General features: G+C 47.5%; 1 protein-coding gene across 1 annotated transcript; it reads left to right on the forward strand.

Annotated features, from left to right (window-relative positions):
- BSG (basigin (Ok blood group)) lies at positions 1-16,622 on the forward strand. The gene is made up of 8 exons (XM_067312579.1): positions 1-103; positions 8,493-8,649; positions 10,508-10,596; positions 11,075-11,202; positions 11,409-11,682; positions 14,440-14,464; positions 14,797-14,867; positions 15,473-16,622. The coding sequence occupies exons 1-7, from the start codon at positions 22-24 to the stop codon at positions 14,852-14,854; spliced, it is 813 nt and encodes a 270-aa protein (XP_067168680.1). The 5' UTR covers positions 1-21; the 3' UTR covers positions 14,855-14,867; positions 15,473-16,622.
- Positions 16,623-19,985: the final 3,363 nt, after the last annotated feature.

The following is a 19,985-nucleotide window of genomic DNA, read 5'->3' on the forward strand; positions in this document are numbered from 1 at the left end:
CGGGCGGGCGAGCGAGCGGCGATGGCGGCGGGCGCGGCGGGGCGGCGGGGGCTCCTGGCCCTCCTCGTCGTCAGCGGAGTCCTCGCCGGCGCCGCGGGGACAAGTACGGGCCCGCCGGGGCGGCTCGGGGCGGAGGGGCTCGGCGGGGGGAGGACCGGGGCGGGGGAGGACCGGGACCGGAGCGGAGGCGCCCTCGTGGGGCGTCCCCGGGGCTCTGCGGGAGGCCCTGAGCTGGGCCCGGGGGGGGGGGGAGGTGCGGGGCTGGCCCGGGGGGGGGGGAGGTGCGGGGCTGGCCCGGGGGGGGGGGAGGTGCGGGGCTGGCCCGGGCCCCTCGGTGCCGGGGAGCCGGTCTGCTCGGCCGGGGGGGGGCGGGGCCCGTGAGGCCTCCTGGGCCGGGGGGAAGCGGCGCCCCGCGGCGGCGGGGGGCTCCCGGGCGCGGGCCGGCTCCCCGCTCGGAGCTGTGTCCGGAGCGGGGGGTGCGGCAGCCCCGGGCCTGCGGCCTGGTGGCCCCGCCTGGGGCTGCAGTGGCACGTGCGGATGCCCCTTGAGGGGGGAGCTGGGGAAACCGAGCGTGGTGCTGCCTTAGGTGATGCTGGGTTTGTTTCCCCTTAAATAAAAACGAGGCACTTTATTCCCTGCAGCCACTTCTCCAGTTTCTGGGGCTTATGAGAAGTAACAGAGCTCTGGGATTTAAAGCCTTAAAGATGTTCATGTGCTGCTTTAAGTTGATAATCCTCTAACGAAGAAACAATGCCTGGTCTTGGTCTCTTGGCTATTTGTGATATACAGACAGAGTCTCGATGTGGTGCTAAGAGTTTCAATAACCTATTGTTAGATACTTAAAAGCAGAGCCTTAAATGAACCGGGGTTTGGCATGTGCTGCTGCTTTGACATTTCAGTTTCTCACTTCTTGAGCTAACATCAAAGAAGCCTGCTGGATTTATTTATTTATTCAGAGCCATAGGTGAGCAGTCTGCCTTGGCAAACACAGCTTGTTTTTTTTTTGCCTGGAGGACTCCACAGTCTCTGGTTCAGACCTAATGCAGGAGGTGCTGATGTTAGAGGCTTTGTTTCATCTTATGTGGAAGGCTGTTGCTTGAGTTGCTTGCTGCTTAGCATATTGGATACTGAAATTTTGTCAGTCTGCATGTGGTATCAAACTTACTTCAGTGTAGTAGAGCTAAATGTGAAGACTGAAGGAGATGTGGTGGGAAGTGTCTGAAAAAATCCAAGGATAGCAATGGAGGTGTTAGGCTCTAATATTTCCTTGTGGCAGAATTGCATTTTAATATTGTAGAACAGAAAAGAGGGGCAGGGGGAGAGCATTCTTTTCTAAGCTTTACCCTCATGGAGAATGCAAGTTTGATAAGCTAACCTGAAACTGCCCATGGTAGGGTACTTGCCGCTCCATTCCACTACACTGCCCTGTAATGAGCAGTCTTTTCTCTAGAGGACTGACACAAATTGAATTGAGGGTTGGGAATTGAATTTAGAGCTTAACACTTGCCCTGGTGAGGATTTTGAATACCTCCTGTCTGTGTGTGTATTGGTCTTGCTTTTATGTAATGCTTAAGGGGAAACTTTCTATTTCTTTCCCTTACTGTGCATTTTCCTCCTTTTTCTCTCTCAATGAGCAAATTAAATGAAGAAAATGGTCCATTAGGGGAGTATACAAGATCCTGTTTTTAGGAAACTTTACTGGAAGGACACCTAGGGGGACTGGTGTTCCTGACTTATTCGCTTAACTGTGTATTTGTTGATTTCTGGGTATTATGGTGGTCTGTTTTGGATGAGAGACCAGTTGTAAACTTGCCTTGTTGGAGTTGACTTAATCTGGAGAGTGACTCTCCTGTTTGTCTTGTTTACTTCCGACGAAGTATTTAATGTATAACACAGTGAGACATCTGGAAAAGGTTGTTTCTATTCTTGGTCTGAAAAGCCTTGGAAACAAGAATTTCTTCACAGGCCAATCTGTTCTGTAAAATGTGTACCCTGCCCTTCTAGTGATGCAGATTCTCTTAGGCTTGGTATTTCCAGCCAAGTCTTTGGTCTCAGTCTGTAGGGTAACTGGGCTATAACACTTTGGATGGTGGAGTACTAGGCTGGATCACTTAGCCCTGATTTGCCAATCCAAATGTTAATTCTGGGAAATGGCCGAATAAAAAAAAATCTCACTTGATCATTTAATTACTTGTCGTTTGTCTCTTAATTCCAGCATTGTCTCTGGGCAGATGTAAAGACTTTTCAGTTTTCTACTGCGCCTTTTGAGGGCGTCTCTTGCCTGAGCCTTAGCTTCTGGTACGTTTTATGGAGGTATTATTGTTCTGAGATCCTATAACATTAACAGAGTTGTGCTGGTCACTGAAGTCCTGTTTCTGGCTAGTGTGTAACAATACTCTATTTTTGCTTAAGCAAACATAATAGAGGACTGTAAAGTTTTTTTTTCCCTTACCTCTCAGCTATATTTAACATTAGACTTTATCTAGAGAGCAGGCTTCGTGAGATGTTCCTTTTAAACTGCAGTGTTGAAACTCTTTGCAGCTTGCAGCAGAGAACAATTGGCTGAATTGTAGAGGTCCAAGCCTGTAGGTAGGTACGTGCTTGGACTCTGTCCTCTCTCAGATCATGAGAGGACAAAGTATTCCGACTTCCTGAACAGACTGAAGGCACTTGCCTTTGACTTGGTTATTTAGTGATTGCCTGGTTACATGAAACTTGAGGGAGAGTAGACTAGCTATTAGTGGAAATGGCAATAAGTGTCAGAGCTTCATATATCCCCTTCCTAAGCTGAGGAACAAAGGTCATGCCATGGATGAGAGTGTACCCTGCAGGAAGACGCAGATTTCTGCCAGGTTTGGCTGCACTGAGATCTGTCTCCGCTTGTCAGGCGGTGCGTGCCATGAGAGCTCCTCCCTCTGCGCAGGGGGGAGAGGTTGTTTTTAGTTTGAAGGTGACTCAAGAGTGTTATCTGGTCATGTCCGTCTCTGCCACTGTCTAGTTTGATCGAATACTGTCCTGTCCCCAGGAGAATTGTTCAGCTCTGTGATTGGCTCTGTTCAGTGAAGAACTCCTTGCTTTTGTGAGCTGATTTCAATTTACAGCCCAGCACCATTTGAAAATTGCTTGAATGCCTCTGATCAATTCTAGTGTGTTGATGCTGGCTATACTGGTATGTCCCAGGACTCAGCAGGTGCTTTCCTGAGCCTTGAGTATCCAGGACTTGATTGCTTGGTCTGCTCTGTGCTGGAAAAGCAGAGAGGGGATATTAATCCCATGCAAAATGGGAATGGTAGTTGCTGTTTTTACCACTTGAACTCAAGGGTGTCTAGAGAGTAATGTGGATCTGCTGAGTCTGAGCTACACATGAAGTGCCCTCTAGTTCGGAGCAAGTCTCTTTGAAAGAACTTATTTTGTCAGCACACTATAATCAGCTTGCATCTGTAAAAGAAACCTCGATCATTAGGAGCTCCTGTTTTAAATCGGGCTGCAGTTAAAATGGGACAGGCTTTTACAAGTACTATAGTCAGTTCTGTGACTTTCAAAATTAGGTGGTTGGGAGTGTTTAATCATGGGCTTGTGATTTAAAAACCAAGCTGGCATGCAAAATTGTCAGGAGACTTGCCCGCCAAAATACAAACCAGCTTGTCTCACACCAGCATGTGAGTTTAACCTTGGTGAGCTGTTTAGCTTGTTTTCTAGCTGCTTAACAAGATTCAACTTCTAATATGTTGTTCTAGAAGTGAAGCTCAGCTTATGAGAAAGTTACAGCTAATATTCCCATATTTCTTTTGGAACCCCTAGTGACCTCCTATTTTTTTTAAATCAATTTGGGAAGATCATTCTAGTGTCTCTAGTCCAATTCTGTAATACGGAGTCAGTTTGAGGCCTTAAAACCTCTGCAAAGGTATTATTGAACGGTGCATTTGTGAATGTAACTAGCAATACTGCAGTTGATACATGAAATAGCACCAGACTTTAGCTACAGAGCTATTCTCAGGCAGACCTCTGTTTCAATACATCTGTTTTAATTATCAGCCTTCTCTTAAAACTGTCTTGTTCTCAGATGAGAGTCAGATCTCTCCTTCCTTGTGCAAACCTGTCTGTTCTTTCAGACTTCTAAAGCTTCAGAGTATAAGGCTAAATTTTCCTTTGAGAAGTGTTTAAGTGGTGGAATTGATTTATGTAGGCCTCTGAAAATTACCTAGCAAGCTTCTTTGTTTTGCTTGGATTTGAGCAAACTTGAGTTTATAATGCTGACTTATTCCCACACTTGCAAAAAGTCATAGGATTTTTTTATTAAAACACTTTTGGGCATTCAAAAACAAAAGAAATCCCCCAACCCACCTCCTTTATGCCTGTATGACATGAGACATGTGAAGGACATCTGTATAATCACAAGCTTTCTTAGGTACTTTTTACTGAGTAAGTTAATTTCCTGGAATGGCTCTTGGTATGATAGATACTTGGTGGGTCTACTGTTAGCGTCTGAGTAATGCAGTCTGAAATCAGTGTGCAGGAAGTATGTGTTGCAAAATTAACTAGTTCTACTTAAACCTTACTGAAACTGAGTCACGTAAGTAACCTTGACTCAAATATGATGTCTTTTCCTGAAATGATGTTGCTAGAGACTTCCTTCCTGCTCCCCTTCAAAAAAAAAAAAACAAAAAAACTCTCCTGGGACCTTCTCCTTTGTCCATCTGTCTTGTAATGATTTGGATAATCTTACATCTGGGAGCTGCTGCTCATAGTTGATAATGCTGCACCTGGCTAGTAGCCTAAAAATGTCTGGCAGCTCTGCTTTCTGCAGTCTACTGACTTAGGGATTTACCTTTGAACTGTCTGTTTTCAAAAGTTGAACCCTCTGGACTCTGAGCACAGGAACAATTTGAAAAATACTGTAGTTTTAGCCTGCAGCTGCTCATGGTTTTTTAATCTGTTTATTGTCAATTTAGCTCTGCAAAGTTTAGCTTGCCTGGGATGAAGAAAATAAACAGTGAAATCGTACTACAATGAATATTACAAATTTCTTAACCTGGCTTGTGACATCCTGCAGACTGCACAACACTCTCAGAAATTGCAGTTGTCCTGAATATTGTATTTAGAAGTATTCGACTTGCATCTTAGTGAGCAGGATGACTAAGCAAGCACATGAGAATGTGAAGGAGAACAGATCTTGCAGTGCGGTGAAGGCTGGCAGATAAGGCAGGCAAATGGTACTGTAAGCGCAACAATGCCCAACATCACCTAGTCACCGCGTGGTGACGGGGGGAGTGCCAGGCTCTGGCCAGTTCTAAATTAAGATCAACTGACTTTGGCATGTAAAGCTCAAGGAGGGCCTGACATCTTCCTCTCTGCGGGTGAGTGGGGAGCAGTGTCTCTGCAGTGTGAGAATCTGTATGCACAAAAAATGTTCTGACCTTCAGCGTGTCAGAGTAGGGAGGCCAGTGTAGGACTGCTAGTTCAGACTGCTTGCGTGGCTGTCTTCTACCTGTTTGGCTGGCTAGCTACAGCTGCAGATGATCTCCAGAGGTCCCTTCCAACCCCAATTATTCTGTGATTCTGTGAAATATCTAATTAGCATTTCCTTTCTAGCTTGGAAGAGTATTAGAACAATGGAATGGATTCCTAGTATATTGTACATAAACATATATCTGTATCTAGTGAAATATTTTTTCCTATTATGGTGTGTTAACAAAACTAAGCAAGGGCTTGCTCTGTGCTCCTAATACTGCCATTTGTAGCCACCCTAACAATGTCCTTTCTACAGTGAAACACATACTAGATCATGCTGTCTTGCTGCTGCCAGCCTTTCACTGCAAAGTGCAGTGGATGTTTTGGCAGACCTGTGGAACTCCTTTTCAGAATATAGCAGATACTAAAATTTTGTGAGGATATTGGAGACTGGATAAGCTTGTGGAACAAAAATCTATTGATGTTTACATCCTGAGCTGAAAATGCTTGGAGACGGGGGGGAAGCGTGAAAGGGAAGTATTGCAGGCTTGTCTTGCTCGTGGCCTCTGGAATCTGGATACTAGGCTGGAGAAATGCTTGGTCTGACTCAGTGTGAGCATCGTGTTTGTAATGCTGACCCTTGCAGAAAGGATGCGATTCCATGACTGCTGGTTAAGTAGCTGATAATTAATATCATGATGGAATTAAATCAGTATTGCAAATAGGCTCTCTGTATTCCTCATCCTGTGATGATGGGAGGCCTGTAGTACTTTTTGTCCTGTGACAATTGTGTATTGTGGGTTTTTGTTTGGGTAGTGGCAAATGTTATATAAGTGTGGCTGTTCTGCATGTTCTGGTTTTGCAGTAGAGTGGCAGAAAGTATTGTTGGCTGTAGATGCAGCAGTTGGGAATAACTGCCCTGTTAAATGTGTAGCTTATGGATTGTAGAGGGGAGGGAGCGGGAGGAGTACACTGCTCTGAAGAATCATGTTTCATCTTCTCAATGGCTGAAACTTTTTTTCCTTGTAGAGGTTGAATTCTTGCTTTGCACTAACACTTTGCACTAATACCTCTTCAACTCATAGCTGGTTTTATAAAGTCACCTCTGTCTCAAAAGAGGCTGACTCAGGACAGCGTCGAATTGCACTGCGAGGCGATTGGCAATCCTATCCCTGAGATCCAGTGGTGGTTTGAGGGAAACGAACCAAATGAGACCTATGCTCAGCTTTGGGATGGTGCACGGCAGGACCGTGTCAAAATCAACGCCACCTACAACCTGCACTCTACCAGTACCATCTACATCGCAAACGTCACAGTCGACGATTCGGGCATGTATGAGTGCCGGGCTAGCAACGACCCTGACCGCAATCACTTGTCGAAGAGCCCCAAAGTCAAGTGGATCCGTTCCCAGGCTAACGTTTTTGTCATCGAACGTGAGTGGCCGTGCTGAGGCCTTGGCACTTGCTCGGACACTGATGTCTTGAGTCTCTTGCCATGCTCACCCCTGCACCTGTGTCCTGTGACTTCCTGAAAGTTCCCCTCACCCTCCCATCCTGGCTGTAGAACTGAGACTCCTACCCTCCTGTGATCTCCCTTACCACCTGTGACTTGATCTGAAGTGGCCCTGCTCAAAAAGGGTTGTGACTTCCCAACCAAAACACAATGCAGCAATCCCATACCCTTTCCAGAGCCCAGCACAGTAGAACATACTGCTTAAGTGCCTCCGTGTCCCAGTGCCGGCTTGCAGAACTAAGAATCTTGATTCTGCTGGTAGACTCTGCCTTAACCACCACTGACAAACCAGCCCTGCCCTACAGCTCGTCACAACTTCTGCTCCTGTGAACATCTTGCTTTAAGCTTGCTTTCTTGCTAGTGATACAAGCTGTGGGGATCAAAATCTGCTTTTAGTTTCTTGTGAAGCAACCATTTTTGAAATGGCCGTGTCTGTGTGTGACACTGAATGTGACTTAGTTGCTTGTACTGTGGAAGTGACCAAACTCCCTCTAGTTACAGAGTTGAAAGTTGAGCTCTTGAGCTAAGAGGCTGCTTTTTTCCCCAATAATAGAAAGCTGAGCTAGTGAGGGAATTTAACATCCTACTAAGATATTATCATGAATCCTGATTGATGTTAATGGAGCAAAATGACTAACATTCTCCTCAGCTTAAATGTATTAGGAAATGCAAAGCTCCAGCAGAATTTTCTTCCAGTGGAATTTGGTTAGGAGGAGAAACAAAATGCCTTTCAGCCCTGTGCAAAAATTGTTCCTTCCAAGAAAGTGGGAATGGGTGGGAGGGTAGGAAACCTAAAGTGTCACTAGGGCTGTATAATGGCTCTACTAATGGCAGTTATTGGACTTGCATCCTATAAGTAGAAATGTCTGAGTAATCTTCTGTTGCATGATTTACTGCTTCTTGGCACATGGAGATCCAGGACCTTTTGGAATCATGGTTACATAGGTTCTCACTGGAATAAATATAGCTATAAATTCTTGGGCTGCATCAGGTGGTGTGCATATTGCTTGCATGCTGTCTTGTTTGTTGCTCCTGACAAGTGTCTTGACTGCTGTCCTCGATTATGCTACCTGGAGGTGTCTAAATCTGCTCAAATTCTGGATTCGGTGAATGCTAAAGTGGCTCATAAGTGGAGAGCCATACTCTTGCAACTGCCCTTTGGTGTGACCTTTTCCATTGTTTATTTGAGCACTTAGCTCAATTGGAATATATGAACTGCAGCCATTGTAGAGATAGCAGGAGGCTCAGAACTGCTGAGAGTATGTGGCAGTGATCCTGATCATGGTGGTAGCAGCTATAGCGTCAGTATCCTGTTGTTGCCGAGTGCAGTCAGGCCCTAGTCATCTGGCTTTCAACTCTGTCCTGTGCTGGTATCACCAGTCCTGGTAGGAAACTGGTAAAGAAGGTAAGTGAAAAGCAGTGATGGAGACAAGGAGCTGTATCTTCATATTTTTTTTTTAAAGGTTCTTGGGCAGGTGCATGACCTCTCGAATACCACATGTTAACTTCAACTGAATTTACAAATGCAGGTCCAAACATCGTAACTCTTGTAACGGTTGATTCTGGCAAGCTGATCCTCTCCTGTAACATGACTACGCCTTACGGTGCCATGGAGGGCCATGAATGGAGGAGTGGAGACAAGGTACTTCAAAAGGACACAGAATCGAATGCTTTCACCAGTTACACGTAAGTGTCAGGGGCAAGGCCAGATAAGAATGTCTTTTACCAGAAATGGTTAATGTTTCGTATCAGTTGAACCTAAACTGAAGTGTTGTCACATGCAGTCTTGCAGGAAATAAACTTTGGAACTTCAGAACATAAGGTGAGCAAAATAAAGGTTTGCTAAGGCCCAGCATTTTCTTTTTGTGAGGAGGGGGCAAAAAGGAGAAGGAAGGGAAAGTAAATATGCCACTGTGTCCTCTTGCTAAGAAAAGTACTGCTATTTAGTGTTTTCCTGCTGATGTTCTGCCAGACTAGGTCAGTTTCTGTTGGATTCAGCAGCACAGGGTGCAATGTGGCTAGGGCTGCCTGCTTGGCTGGCCTGCTCTGTCTGGAGAACATGAGCACCTGGCTTTCTGCAGCGTAGACATCAGTGCAGTAAGATGTTTTCCCAGAGCTCTAAGAAACTCTGACTCTGGAAAGGAAATGAGCTCCCTGCTCCCCCAGAGGCCATGTGTGGAACAGGAGAAACTTGTGATTTGTACACTTGGCTTTTATGTACATACTTCAAGTACACTTCCAATGTCTAGCCTGTCGCTATAGAACAAACTGGATAGTTGCCTGCAAGTTAGTCGGAAACTGTTTCCAGGCTGTAGCTGAGCAGGAACTGGAATACCAGCCTTATTGTAACAGTGCGGTGAGCTTTCCATTTTGATTACAGTCAGGCCTGGCTGGCACTGGCCCAGCAGCTGGAGAGGCATCATGTCCTTTTGTATGGCTGTGCCGACGTGCCTCTCTCCCCATAGCAACAGGGAGCTGAACAAGGATTAATGTATTTATAACCCAGCCTCCCTCGCGTGACCTCAATTCCTTAGCTGAGTGGTTTTTGGGAGTGGGAAGCTCCATGCACAGCAGAGCTAACAAACAGCCTGTTGTCCCAGTGCAGCCACAGAACTAAAACTTTGTGCCTACCCCTTCTCTCAAGCAGGTATTACTAAGCTGCAGAATGAGATGTTTGTTGCAATGCACCATAATCCACTAAATCCCATTGCAGCAAATTTACAAAGATGAAAATGGGCGAGAGGTCTCACTATGCTTGGATCAATATAGAAACCCAGCCTGGATTTTTCTTTGTCACTATATTGCAGTGTGTTCCAGTGGACTTTCTTTTATAGGAAGAATAGCTCCTAACTCTTCCTGCCTTCCTCTGAATGTCATCCTAAGCTCCTTGCCTGTCTGCTTTAAAGCTGAACTGCAGGGCTAATGTTTTACGTGAGGGGTGTGGCTGTGTATCCTGTGTTGTACAAACTAGAATGCTCTGTTGCACTTCTGATTCTGTAGGCTTGCTCTGCAAGGTTATGTTTTTTTATCAGACCTGTGGTCTGTATAAAAGAGGGAAGGGCATGGAATCACCACTACTGAAGTGCTACATGTGACACTACATCTGGTGATGAAGTAGTATTGTCCTATTGGTCCTGGTTTTCTGCTTCCACTTTAGCTAACAGTCAGGTCTTAATTTTTCCACTTTGTAAAGGCGCAGATGAGAAGAGTGGTTTGGGTAGGGAGTAAAAGCTGCTGGTTTCCAGGCTTCAGAACTCAAGATCAAGTGGTCTAAATGATCACTGTGAATTGACAGGCCTATGTCAGACTCAAGTGTATATGAAACCCTCTTCTGCCCTCCTTAATGTGTGGGGAGAAGGGTAAAGAATAGGGTTGTAGTAGATACATGGTGCTGCATAAATGTTGGAGCTGGAGGAGGAGAAATTGCCTATAGATGAGATTGCTGTTTAGATGTCTATGCATGCCTGTTACTTTCCCTGGGTCTGGAATTCAGTATCTGTTTTGTTATGCTGCATTCTTTCTGACAACCTGTTTTTCTTGGTAGAATTGAGGGGAAGATGGAAGAGCACTCTGGACTGTACGACTGTGTCTACCAAATGAACCCAATGATAAAAGGACAAGTGAATATATCTGGTAACTTCATATGTTTCCTTCTGGGTCTGAGGGGAGAGGGGAAGCTGTAGTTTCCTGAATGCTTTGCTTTGGTAACTTTTCAGCATTTTGAAAAGCTACTTCTAGCCCTCTGCAATAGGATTGCAGAACTGTACTTGTATACTTCCAGACTTGCTCTGTGAGAACTTCATTTTATCATGTGCTAAATTGTCTGTAAGATTAAATCTTAGACCTTGCAGTAAATCAGTCTTCTGCTATGGGCACATGCCCACAAGACATGGGAGAGGGATGATACCTGGTGATCAAATCCATTTGAACCTTTCAAAGCAGCTTGACGTGCTTTCTCCCAAAGTGCTAAAATTTGAACTAGGGAGGGGAATAAGATTTATAATGCATTTCTCAAACTGAAGTCTTTTGGTACTAGCTAGGTAGACTGCGGGCAGTTCAAATCTTGTCTGATCTATACTGAAGTGTCTGGTTTCTTTTTCCCTTGCCATAGTTCCGCCCCAAGTGGTGGCATACAAGAAGTCTGAGCATGGGAATGAGGGGGACACAGGAGTGCTGACTTGCAAGAGTTCCTCTTTCCCCCCTGTCAGTGCTTGGGTCTGGTACAAAAATGGTCAAGAGGTAAGCACTAGAGCATCATCTTCCTTCCCTTCTGCCTATTCTCCCTCCTGGCAAAGAGGTGGAAATAGCAATAAGCTATTTCAAAGTAGCCTTCTCAATGCCTTGGCAAGGAGGATTTCTATAGTGGTAGAACCATACATGGTAAGTGAGCTGCTCAGCTCTCAGGGCAATGCTGACATGAGGGTTTTTGTTATCCCTCCTTCCAGCCACTCATCAATGATTCTGGTCGATTCATTGTCAAGTCCGGTAGCAACAAAACAGAGTTACGCATTCTTAAACTGAACATAGAGGAGGATACAGGCAACTACCACTGCAATGCCACCAACTCCTTTGGCTTTGGTGGGGCTACAGTGAACCTGCGTGTACGCAGCCGTCTGGCAGCACTCTGGCCCTTCTTGGGTATTGTCGCAGAAGTCCTGGTTCTTGTCACAATCATCTTCATCTATGAGAAGAGGAGGAAGCCAGATGAGGTTCTTGATGGTAAGAGGCACCTGGGGTTAAATATTTCCGGGGAGACCAAGTAACTTGTAAAATACAGACAAAATGTTCTCATTGAGAGCTCTGAGGAGTTCCCTTTGTAGGATGGGCCTTACACTTGAATTTGAGGGCTGCTTCTCAGCATGCTTCCAGTATAGTCATGGTGGTCTCTACCAGACTAAAGAGAATGTCTGTCCTGTTTACTTCTGGGGGGGATCTTATCAACATTTATAAATATCTGTTGGGAGGGTGTAAAGCAGGCAGAGCCAAACTGTTCTCAGCGGTGCCTGGTGGCAGGATGAGAATCAAAGGTCACAAACCAAAACAGGAAATTCCATCTGAACATAAGAAAACACTTTCACTGTAAGGTTGGAAACATTTTCACTGTGACCACTGGAACAGGTTGCCCAGAGAGACTGTGAAGTCTCCATCCTTGGAGATATTCAAAACCCAACTGGGCATGGTCCTGGGCAACCTGCAGTAGCTGACCCTGCTTGAGCATGGGGGTTGGACCAGATGATCTCCAGAGTTCCCTTCCAGCCTCAACAGTTCTGTGATTCTGTGTTACTTTAGCCAGGAAGTTGCAAGTCAGTGTGCTGTTTCTGACAGCCCTTCAAGTGGTGCTTTGGGTCAGGAGTGGCATAAGGTTCAGTGCCCCTTTGTCTTACCAGTTCCTTTGCACTTTACTGAAGTGCTTCACACAAGTGTTTCCAGGACTGGATTTTGTCTGTGACAGTAATGTTCTAGAGAAGCTGATTTGCCAATATGCAGTAGAGCTGTTCTGGTGCTGCAGAACCAGGGACCATGTTGCTGGCTCTATAAGCCTAGGTTTAGCTTAATTTAAGTTCAGTTAATCCTTGAGTTATTTTGGGGCTTCAAATCAACATATTTGGGCGCTCAGGGTCTTCTTCAAAGTCTAGTGCTATCTTTACTCTGTTCTGGAAACACTAGCTCCTCCCTTTCCTTGTCAGTTAGAATCTCCATTGTGTTAGCCCAGCAGCCTGCTCCCTTATCTGATCCAGTTAACAATGAAGTGTAAATGATTGGTATCCTTCCTGCTTTTAGGTCAGTCACCTTAGCCCTTTACTAGGGAATGACACACTACGTAGGCTGAGGGTGGTGGTGCAAGGCAAGCAGAGGGACCAAAAACTAAATGCTAAATATCCTTCCCCTGACTACATGGCTTGGGAAATCCTACTCAAGGCAGTCTTAAAGTGCTTTGCCCTCTGACACTCTTGGCTGGATAGATGTCTTCTATCTTAAGGATATTATCTGCAAAAAATCTAGGGCCTGGATGTTGAGCGATCTGGCTTTTGATAATACCTGCCTGGTCAAGGCCCAGGTGAGTGCTGATCTGCCAGTGGCCATAATGACTGCTTTGACAGATGAAGACAAGGCAAGTATATTGAAACTTCCTGAGACCCCTTCAGGTTGCTCCAAGGCCAGACTTAAGCTCAGATGTCCAGGTGCTTGTGGGTGAGGACGGAGTGTCATTCTACAAACATGCACAGCTTTACACATCACTTTACTGCCTTAGTTCTTCTTCCTCCAAAGTCTTTGTAGCTTTGCCCCTCTTGAGAGGAGGTAACGGGAAGCCAATGCTGAGCCAACTCAGATGAATGCTGCTCCTCAAGGATATGGTTATGAATTGGCTGCTTCCTGTTACCTGGGATGGGGGAGAGTCTAGCTTGTGTACTGCTGTGATATCCTTGCTGGTGTTATCTTTCCACTCTTTCCTTCTCTGCTGCTGGGTGCTACCTCAATGGTAAGTAGAAGATGGTTCCAGCCATGTTTCTGCATCAGTCCTCTCACCAGCTGTATGCAGTGCTTGGTGCTCAAGGCAGTCCCAGTACTTAAAGCTTGGGCCTCACCACTTAGTTCCATTTGAGGGAAAGGCTGGACTGTAGAAGAGACAGTAGGAGCCTCCTACTGGAAGGTGGCAGATTGCAAGGAGCTGGTGAAAGGTCCCACAACCTGGTGTATGTTGGCAGAGCTCTCTTCCTACCTGCGCTTCTCTCAGTGTAGCAAGAATGTGGTGTGCAGTGTGTCTTTTGATTTGGCAAAGTTCTGTGGGGTGGAAGAAGGGCTTGGTACTGCTGATACTTAAAGCCTCATTCTTGAAGCATCCTCTCTGGATTCCTCTTGACTTGCTGTTACTGTCTGTGTGTGTTTCGATCTGGGGGCTATCTGAATTCACGGGTCTGATGGGCTGAGAGCAAGGGATAGTTCCAGGGGCAGCTGTGCTGTCTCACTGCATGGATGTATGGCTCTGTTCAAATTTTAAGCACTAGGGGGAGGACTGGCTGGCATGCTGAGGATGCAACCTCCTGGGATGGCTTCAGGTGTGCCTCAGGATTAACAAAGTGCAAGACCTGATCTCTGCTGAGCAAGGGTAAAGACTTGGTTATCCTGTGAGCCAAACTTGCTCTATGCCAACAGAAGCAACTGCATAACAGGAGTTTATGTCTAAGCTCGTGTCCTGCCTAAGCTTAGACAAGAAGCAGCCTAATACTCATGAAGGAGATGATAGTGTTTTGCTAAGTAGCCCCCTGCTATCCCAAACCCCAGTGAAATGGAAGCCCTGTGGTGTGGGATGACAACAAGCTTCAGGTTCCTGTCCTGCACAGGCACTAGTGTCCAGTAATCTGTGTGGAATCCCAGTCCTTAGAGCTTTAAAGAGGTGGCAGAGAAGCACAGTTCTTACATATTCCTCCCTGATGCTATTTTTTCTCTTCTTTCTATGCTGTCCTGAACATGAAGATGATGATGGAGGTTCTGCACCACTGTAAGTACCTTGTTTTCCTATTAAGCCAGATTTGTACCAGTAGATGGCATTCCCCAGGGAATCTGTTTGGAATGCAAAAGCTAGCTGGTGCTGAGATACCTCACTAGCTTTCTGGGAGACTTTTTTCCCCTGCATAGTTCATTTAATGTGACCTGTGTATCCATGACAAAACTGAGAATGGCAGAAAAAGGTCTCCAAAACTGTCATTGTTCTGATAACTAATCTTATCTTGTCATATCTTAAGCATTTATTGGGACCTGAATTCCAGTAGTGGTTAAGGTGGGCTTTTGTGCTAGCTTTTTTTCCCCTCACTGTCCCTTTTCTCTTTCCAGGAAAAGTAATGCCACAAACCACAAGGACAAGAATGTCCGCCAGAGAAATGCTAACTAAGAGCAGGGGCCAGGTGAGTGTAATTTCTGGGGGCAGAGGTTTTACTGAGAACAGCTGCTGTACCAGGCATCTCCACCTCCTCACAGTGGAAGGCTCATGCAGCAGTCTGGAGATGATTGTCTAGTTGGAACCTACCTGGAGCTCTTTATCAGCTGCTCAGAGGACTGCAAAAGGTCTCTGGAGGAAGCAGAAAGGTCCTGATGTAACATCCATGCAGGCAGAGGCTCTTCTGGCCCAGTGTCATACTGTAGTATCTGGGGAGAGGGAGTAGGAAGTGCTGCTGGGAAGTTCCTACACAGGCCAGTAGGAGCCTGGCAGGAAACTGCCAAAGCTGCTGGAGCTGTGTGCGTGCAGGGCACAACAGGGTATGTGGCCTCTGTCCAGATAGACAATGCGAGGCAGAGAAGAAAGTGGTGGTCTGCTGTGTGGCTCTAAAGCATGGGAGGGTCAGGACTACCTGATAACTCCTGCTCTGGACTTGGGCAGGAAGTGAGTCCTAGCCCGGAATGTTACTCAAGGCAGCCTTTGTCCTGTACTGCTTTATCAACACCCCTTGCACAGTGTGGCCTTGCTGGTATCAATGGGTTCTCTAACTGGCTTTTTTTTCTCTCATGCCAGGTGATGTGTAGCTGAAGAACTTGTCTGGACATTTTTTTCTTATTTTTTTGGTAAAATAGCACCACGAATATCCTAGTGCATCCTTGCAATTCAATTATTTCACTTTCTAAAGAAACTTAAGTTGTAGAATCTAAAATACACTTTTTAAAAAAAAGAGTTGTGGGAGGGTTTTTCTACCTATAAATGTAAATCCCTTGTTGCTGGTAGTCTTGGTCACTGGCTGTCTCTGTCCTAGGTTTCTTCGTGTTGGTGTAGAGGGGGTGGGTGGGAGCAAAACCTGCTTTTCTTCCTTACCTATGGGAAGAACAGGGTATGTGGGGTAAGGCTATTTTGAAATGCCCTCCTTGCCCCACCTCCTCTTTTAAGAGGCCATACAAGGAGCTAAGGAGAGCTGACACTGAGCATGGAAGTGAGATGCACCCAGTTGCTTGTGTGCTGTTCTGCTGGAGGTAGCTGGTATGACCTGTGTTCCCAGCAGATCTATTGTCCTGTTTTGTGTGGGTCAGGAAGAAACTGTTCTGGTAACCTTTTGGAAGTGATCTGACCTGACTGAAGGGATTAGGAAGTTGTGTCTTTCCCAGTGTATCACCTGGAGCAAGGCTGCATCTTTCCCTAGCTTTGAGGCAGGGTATGCCCCTGTGAGCCGTTCATGCAGGGCCACCAGGCATGTCTGTTGGTGTGGCTCCTTGGGGAAGAGTGACAGAAGAAATCATTGCTCAGTGTGTAGGACACCACACCGGACTCGCAAACACAGTGCCATACTACTTCAGGCAAGCATCCCAGTCAGCTGCCTCCGGAGTTGCTCTTGTTGCCCTCTTAAATAAACAAGCAGGAGGCCGTTAGAGCTGGAAACTGACTAAATATGATTAGCGTTAACTTATTTCATGGGGTTTTGTTAGTATCTCTTCTAAAGTTGCTACAGTGGGGGATAGGGGCAAAGTGTGGGAGTGAACACTGGGGCTGTGGTGCTTTGGGGAGCAGCTTAACAGCATGTATTCTTATGCTTAAGCCATCTTGATGTTTGTGTGACATAGGAGCCTGAAAGCAGACAAATGCTCAGTGGAGTCTGTATTATCCTTATTGTTGGGTAGCATTGAACTATTCCATCTGTTAACATACTTCACAAATAAAGATGATTCCTCTTTTTCCATCTCTGTTTGGATTCTGGTATCTCTTCCCTACTAGTTGGATGCTTGGGCTGTCTGATCTGCTCTGGCTCATTTCTGGATCCTCTGGCTATAGAACATGGAGCTTTGTTTCATGAGCTTGTGTTAACTCAGGCTGGACTCTAATTGCCAAGCGTTTGTACCTTTGAGAGGCGTTCAAGCCTTTACAGAGGGAGATGAGCACTGTTCCCTGCTCTGCAGAGACAGAGGCCGAGGTGATGGGGTCTCTGGCATTATTGTTCTTGTTGCACAAACTTCAGTCTCCAGTTCTACACTAGCAGAAGCAACACTGGTGGGAGAGTGCAAGGATGGCACAAACCTAAGCAAAGGTCAAGTCTCCTTTCCAGCTCTTGCCTTAATCTGAAGTGCTTTGTTAGATGGTATCCTGAAGTTCAGCCCTGCTAACTCAAAGCTGTGCTGTCTGAATGGATGTTGGCACCAAATAAAGCCCTAATATGCCTGATCCAGCTTGGAGGGCAGGGGTAGTAGTATCAGCTCGCGATAACCAGCCATCTTCCCCTGGAGGAGCAATTCCCTTGTCAGGCCCTGCTCTTCATCTGGGGACTGGGACTCAAAGCAGAGCAGCCTGGTTGCTAATGAAGACGGATGAGTTTTGCAGCACACGAGGCAGCCCTGCTTCCTGGGATGGGGGAGGCTGGGTTCAGTGGACCTGTCCTAATCCTCAGTGGGGTTGCTGAGTGCAGAGGGCCCATGCCTGTGTGCACAGAGGCAGTGCTTGGGGGCCTGAGCACCTCCAGGGAATGCCTTCCCTTGGCAGGCCTTGAGCCAGGCATTGCTTTTGCAGGGATGGGGATGCAGCTGTCCCATTCTGAGGACAGGCTTCACCTTGCCCTGCTGCAGGATTCCTCAGTGTAGGTGAGGCAGCAGCCTTGCCCCGGGGTCAGTGATCAGGCTGAGCATACAGAGGAGCCCTTGCAGGTCCCCTCAGGACCTTATGGACATGGTCTCCTGTCCAGCCAGAGCTGACCAAGTAAACTCTTGCAGCAGGCTGTCAACATTGCTGAATGCAGCCCCTCCTCTAGCACCTGCTGTGCAAGTCTGCCACCAGCAAAAAGGCTTGGGGAGCAGTTCAGAAAGGGCTCTTAAGTTTTGTCCGTGTGTTACCAGAGCCTTTGGACTGGAAATCAGAACATCTAAAGGGGGCAGACTGAGCAACAGCCAAGTGCCTGTGGCCAAAACAAACAGGGTAGCAATGCCCCAGTCAGGAGCTCCCAGCAAACCAGATAACTACTAGGAATGCTGCTGGGATGTGTCAGCTTTTCAAAGGAGAGGAATAAAAGGGGAACCTGGGACTGATACAAATGAAAATCCAGGCTGGAGAAAGACCTGTGGTGGCAGTAAAGGGCACTGGAGCTAGCTGAAGACCTGGACCATTCTTAAATAACTACTTTCTCTGAAGGGGGATAGTATGAAACAGTGAGAAGGTGGGTTGTAATCTGCTTGCTTGGGGCTCTGTACAGAGTACTTGAGTCTCCCAGAAACAGTCCCTTCAGCAGCAGCTGTTGTAAGAGCACTTGGCTTTTCTTCCTCATGCTGAATTCAGGGTGGCTTCAAGCTGACCTTAAGTTACTGGGAGCTGCTGAGCACAGCAGAGCCTCCAGGCTTCAGTGTGGTGATGGAAGTCGGCTCAGGCCCTGTGGGTCGCCCAGGTGGATCAAGAAGGGGGGTGCTCAAGCCAACACTGTACTTGCAGCCCTCCCTGCGTGCACAGGAGCTAAAAGGCCAGGCGGTACCTCTGGCTACTCACCCACAGACCAGGAGAGTAGCTGCCCCTGCGTAGGCTGGGTGCCAACTACAGAGCTGCTTCCCATCAGGCCAGGCACAAAGTGCGTCTGTGGGCCCTCAAGCCCCTAGGAGCAAAGGCCTTAGCAGGTGTTTGCTGCTCACATGCATAGATGTCTCGTGCTTCTCTAAGCAATTATTTTTCTTTCTCCCTGCTCTTCCCTGTGAGAGAGCAAAGGTGCAAGGCCTTTGCTTGCTTTGTACACAGCCTGGTGCCCTCCAAGGACTCTTCAGGGGGGAGGGAGAAATGTCCCTTTCCTGCTTACAAAGCATGGAGTTGAGCTGAGCCTACTTTTGTCAATGCTCCTGTCCTTGGAGTGAGGTAGTGGCAGCTGCAGCTGTTGGCTGGAGAAAGCCCACGTGTGTATACACACGCACACACACGTGTGTGTGTGTGCATGTTCCTAGCAGGCCAAAGACACCCTTGCTTGGCTGGGGAGCACTGCCCAGCCTTTTGGGTTTTACGAGGATGTGTGAGCCACAGCCTTGTGGCCTCACCCTGAAGTCAAACATTTTCCCTGCTTAGGCAGGGGTAATTAGGAAGCAATGGCTCTGATTGCAGGGCCTTGCCTCAAGAGCAGCCGGGTGCAGTGCCAGGTTTGGGAGCAGTTTGTACAGCTCCGTGCCCTGGTCTGGGCCCAGCTCGATAACGTTTCTGTTGTCTTGGTGTGTCTGCAGCCAACGTTGCCCTGGGGCTGCCCAGGCAGCGTGGCTCTGCTGCACGTAAGTGGGTTATGCAAGCTCTTTCACAGCCTGCCTCGTGCTTGCGGGTACCGTCCTGGTGAAAAATCAATGCATGGCTTAGTTTCTTTGATGAGTATTATGGGTCCTGCCTGACCCGGCTCTGGGTCTGCAGCACAAAGCCCTGTTTGTGTCTTTTGTTTGGCAGGGCTGGCACAAGGGTGAAAAACAGGCTGGGGAGGGGGATGAAGCAGCATCGTGCTGCTCCCTGCTGGGCCGGCTTGCCCACAGCAGCTGTCAGCAGAGAGCCAAGGCACGGCCTCGCCGCGCTGGCTGCTGCTCCCCTTTTTGTGTAGCCCAAAGGAGCTGAGCTCTGTGCTCAGACAGTGTGAACCAGGCCTCTCTCCCCTCTCTGAGGATGTGCAGCCTCTTGCTGCTGACTCCTCACGGACAAGAGCCCTGAGCTGCTGGCTTGCTGCTGTGTCACTCGTTTGCCCCAGTGTCTCCAGCCTCCCGCTCGAATCAAAACACGGCCTTGGCTCTTGGGATGCTATTTGCTCCCTCCAGGGAAGGAGAGGGCTCCTCTGTGGTTTTGGATCAGATCGAAATGGGAAGTGAGTTTGCTGTCCTGGTGGATGTGCTGCCTGTGCTTTGGCAAACGGAGCAATCGGGACGCAAAGAGGGTGATTTGCTGCAGAGCAAGTCTCCTGTGGCCTGAAGCGCTGCTTCCTGGGCATCCTCTGCCTGCAGTGCTCAGCGGGCTGCCCGCCCCGGCTGGAGGGACGCAGAGCTGTGCCAGGCCCGGCCGAGGCATCGCGGGAGCTGGCCTGTGCGCACTGTCCAGCTGTGCTTCTGCACAATGG

This window comes from Apteryx mantelli, chromosome 30, assembly GCF_036417845.1.
Source record: "Apteryx mantelli isolate bAptMan1 chromosome 30, bAptMan1.hap1, whole genome shotgun sequence".
NCBI classification, from domain to species: Eukaryota; Metazoa; Chordata; class Aves; order Apterygiformes; family Apterygidae; genus Apteryx; species Apteryx mantelli.

Excerpts from the sequence above, each read along its gene's own strand:
- BSG (XM_067312579.1), top strand. The coding sequence starts at position 22 with ATGGCGGCGGGCGCGGCGGGGCGGCGGGGGCTCCTGGCCCTCCTCGTC. Across the intron at positions 10,597-11,074 it reads AGGACAAGTGAATATATCTG|TTCCGCCCCAAGTGGTGGCA; the intron begins GTAACTTCATAT and ends CCCTTGCCATAG. Across the intron at positions 14,465-14,796 it reads GATGGAGGTTCTGCACCACT|GAAAAGTAATGCCACAAACC; the intron begins GTAAGTACCTTG and ends TTCTCTTTCCAG.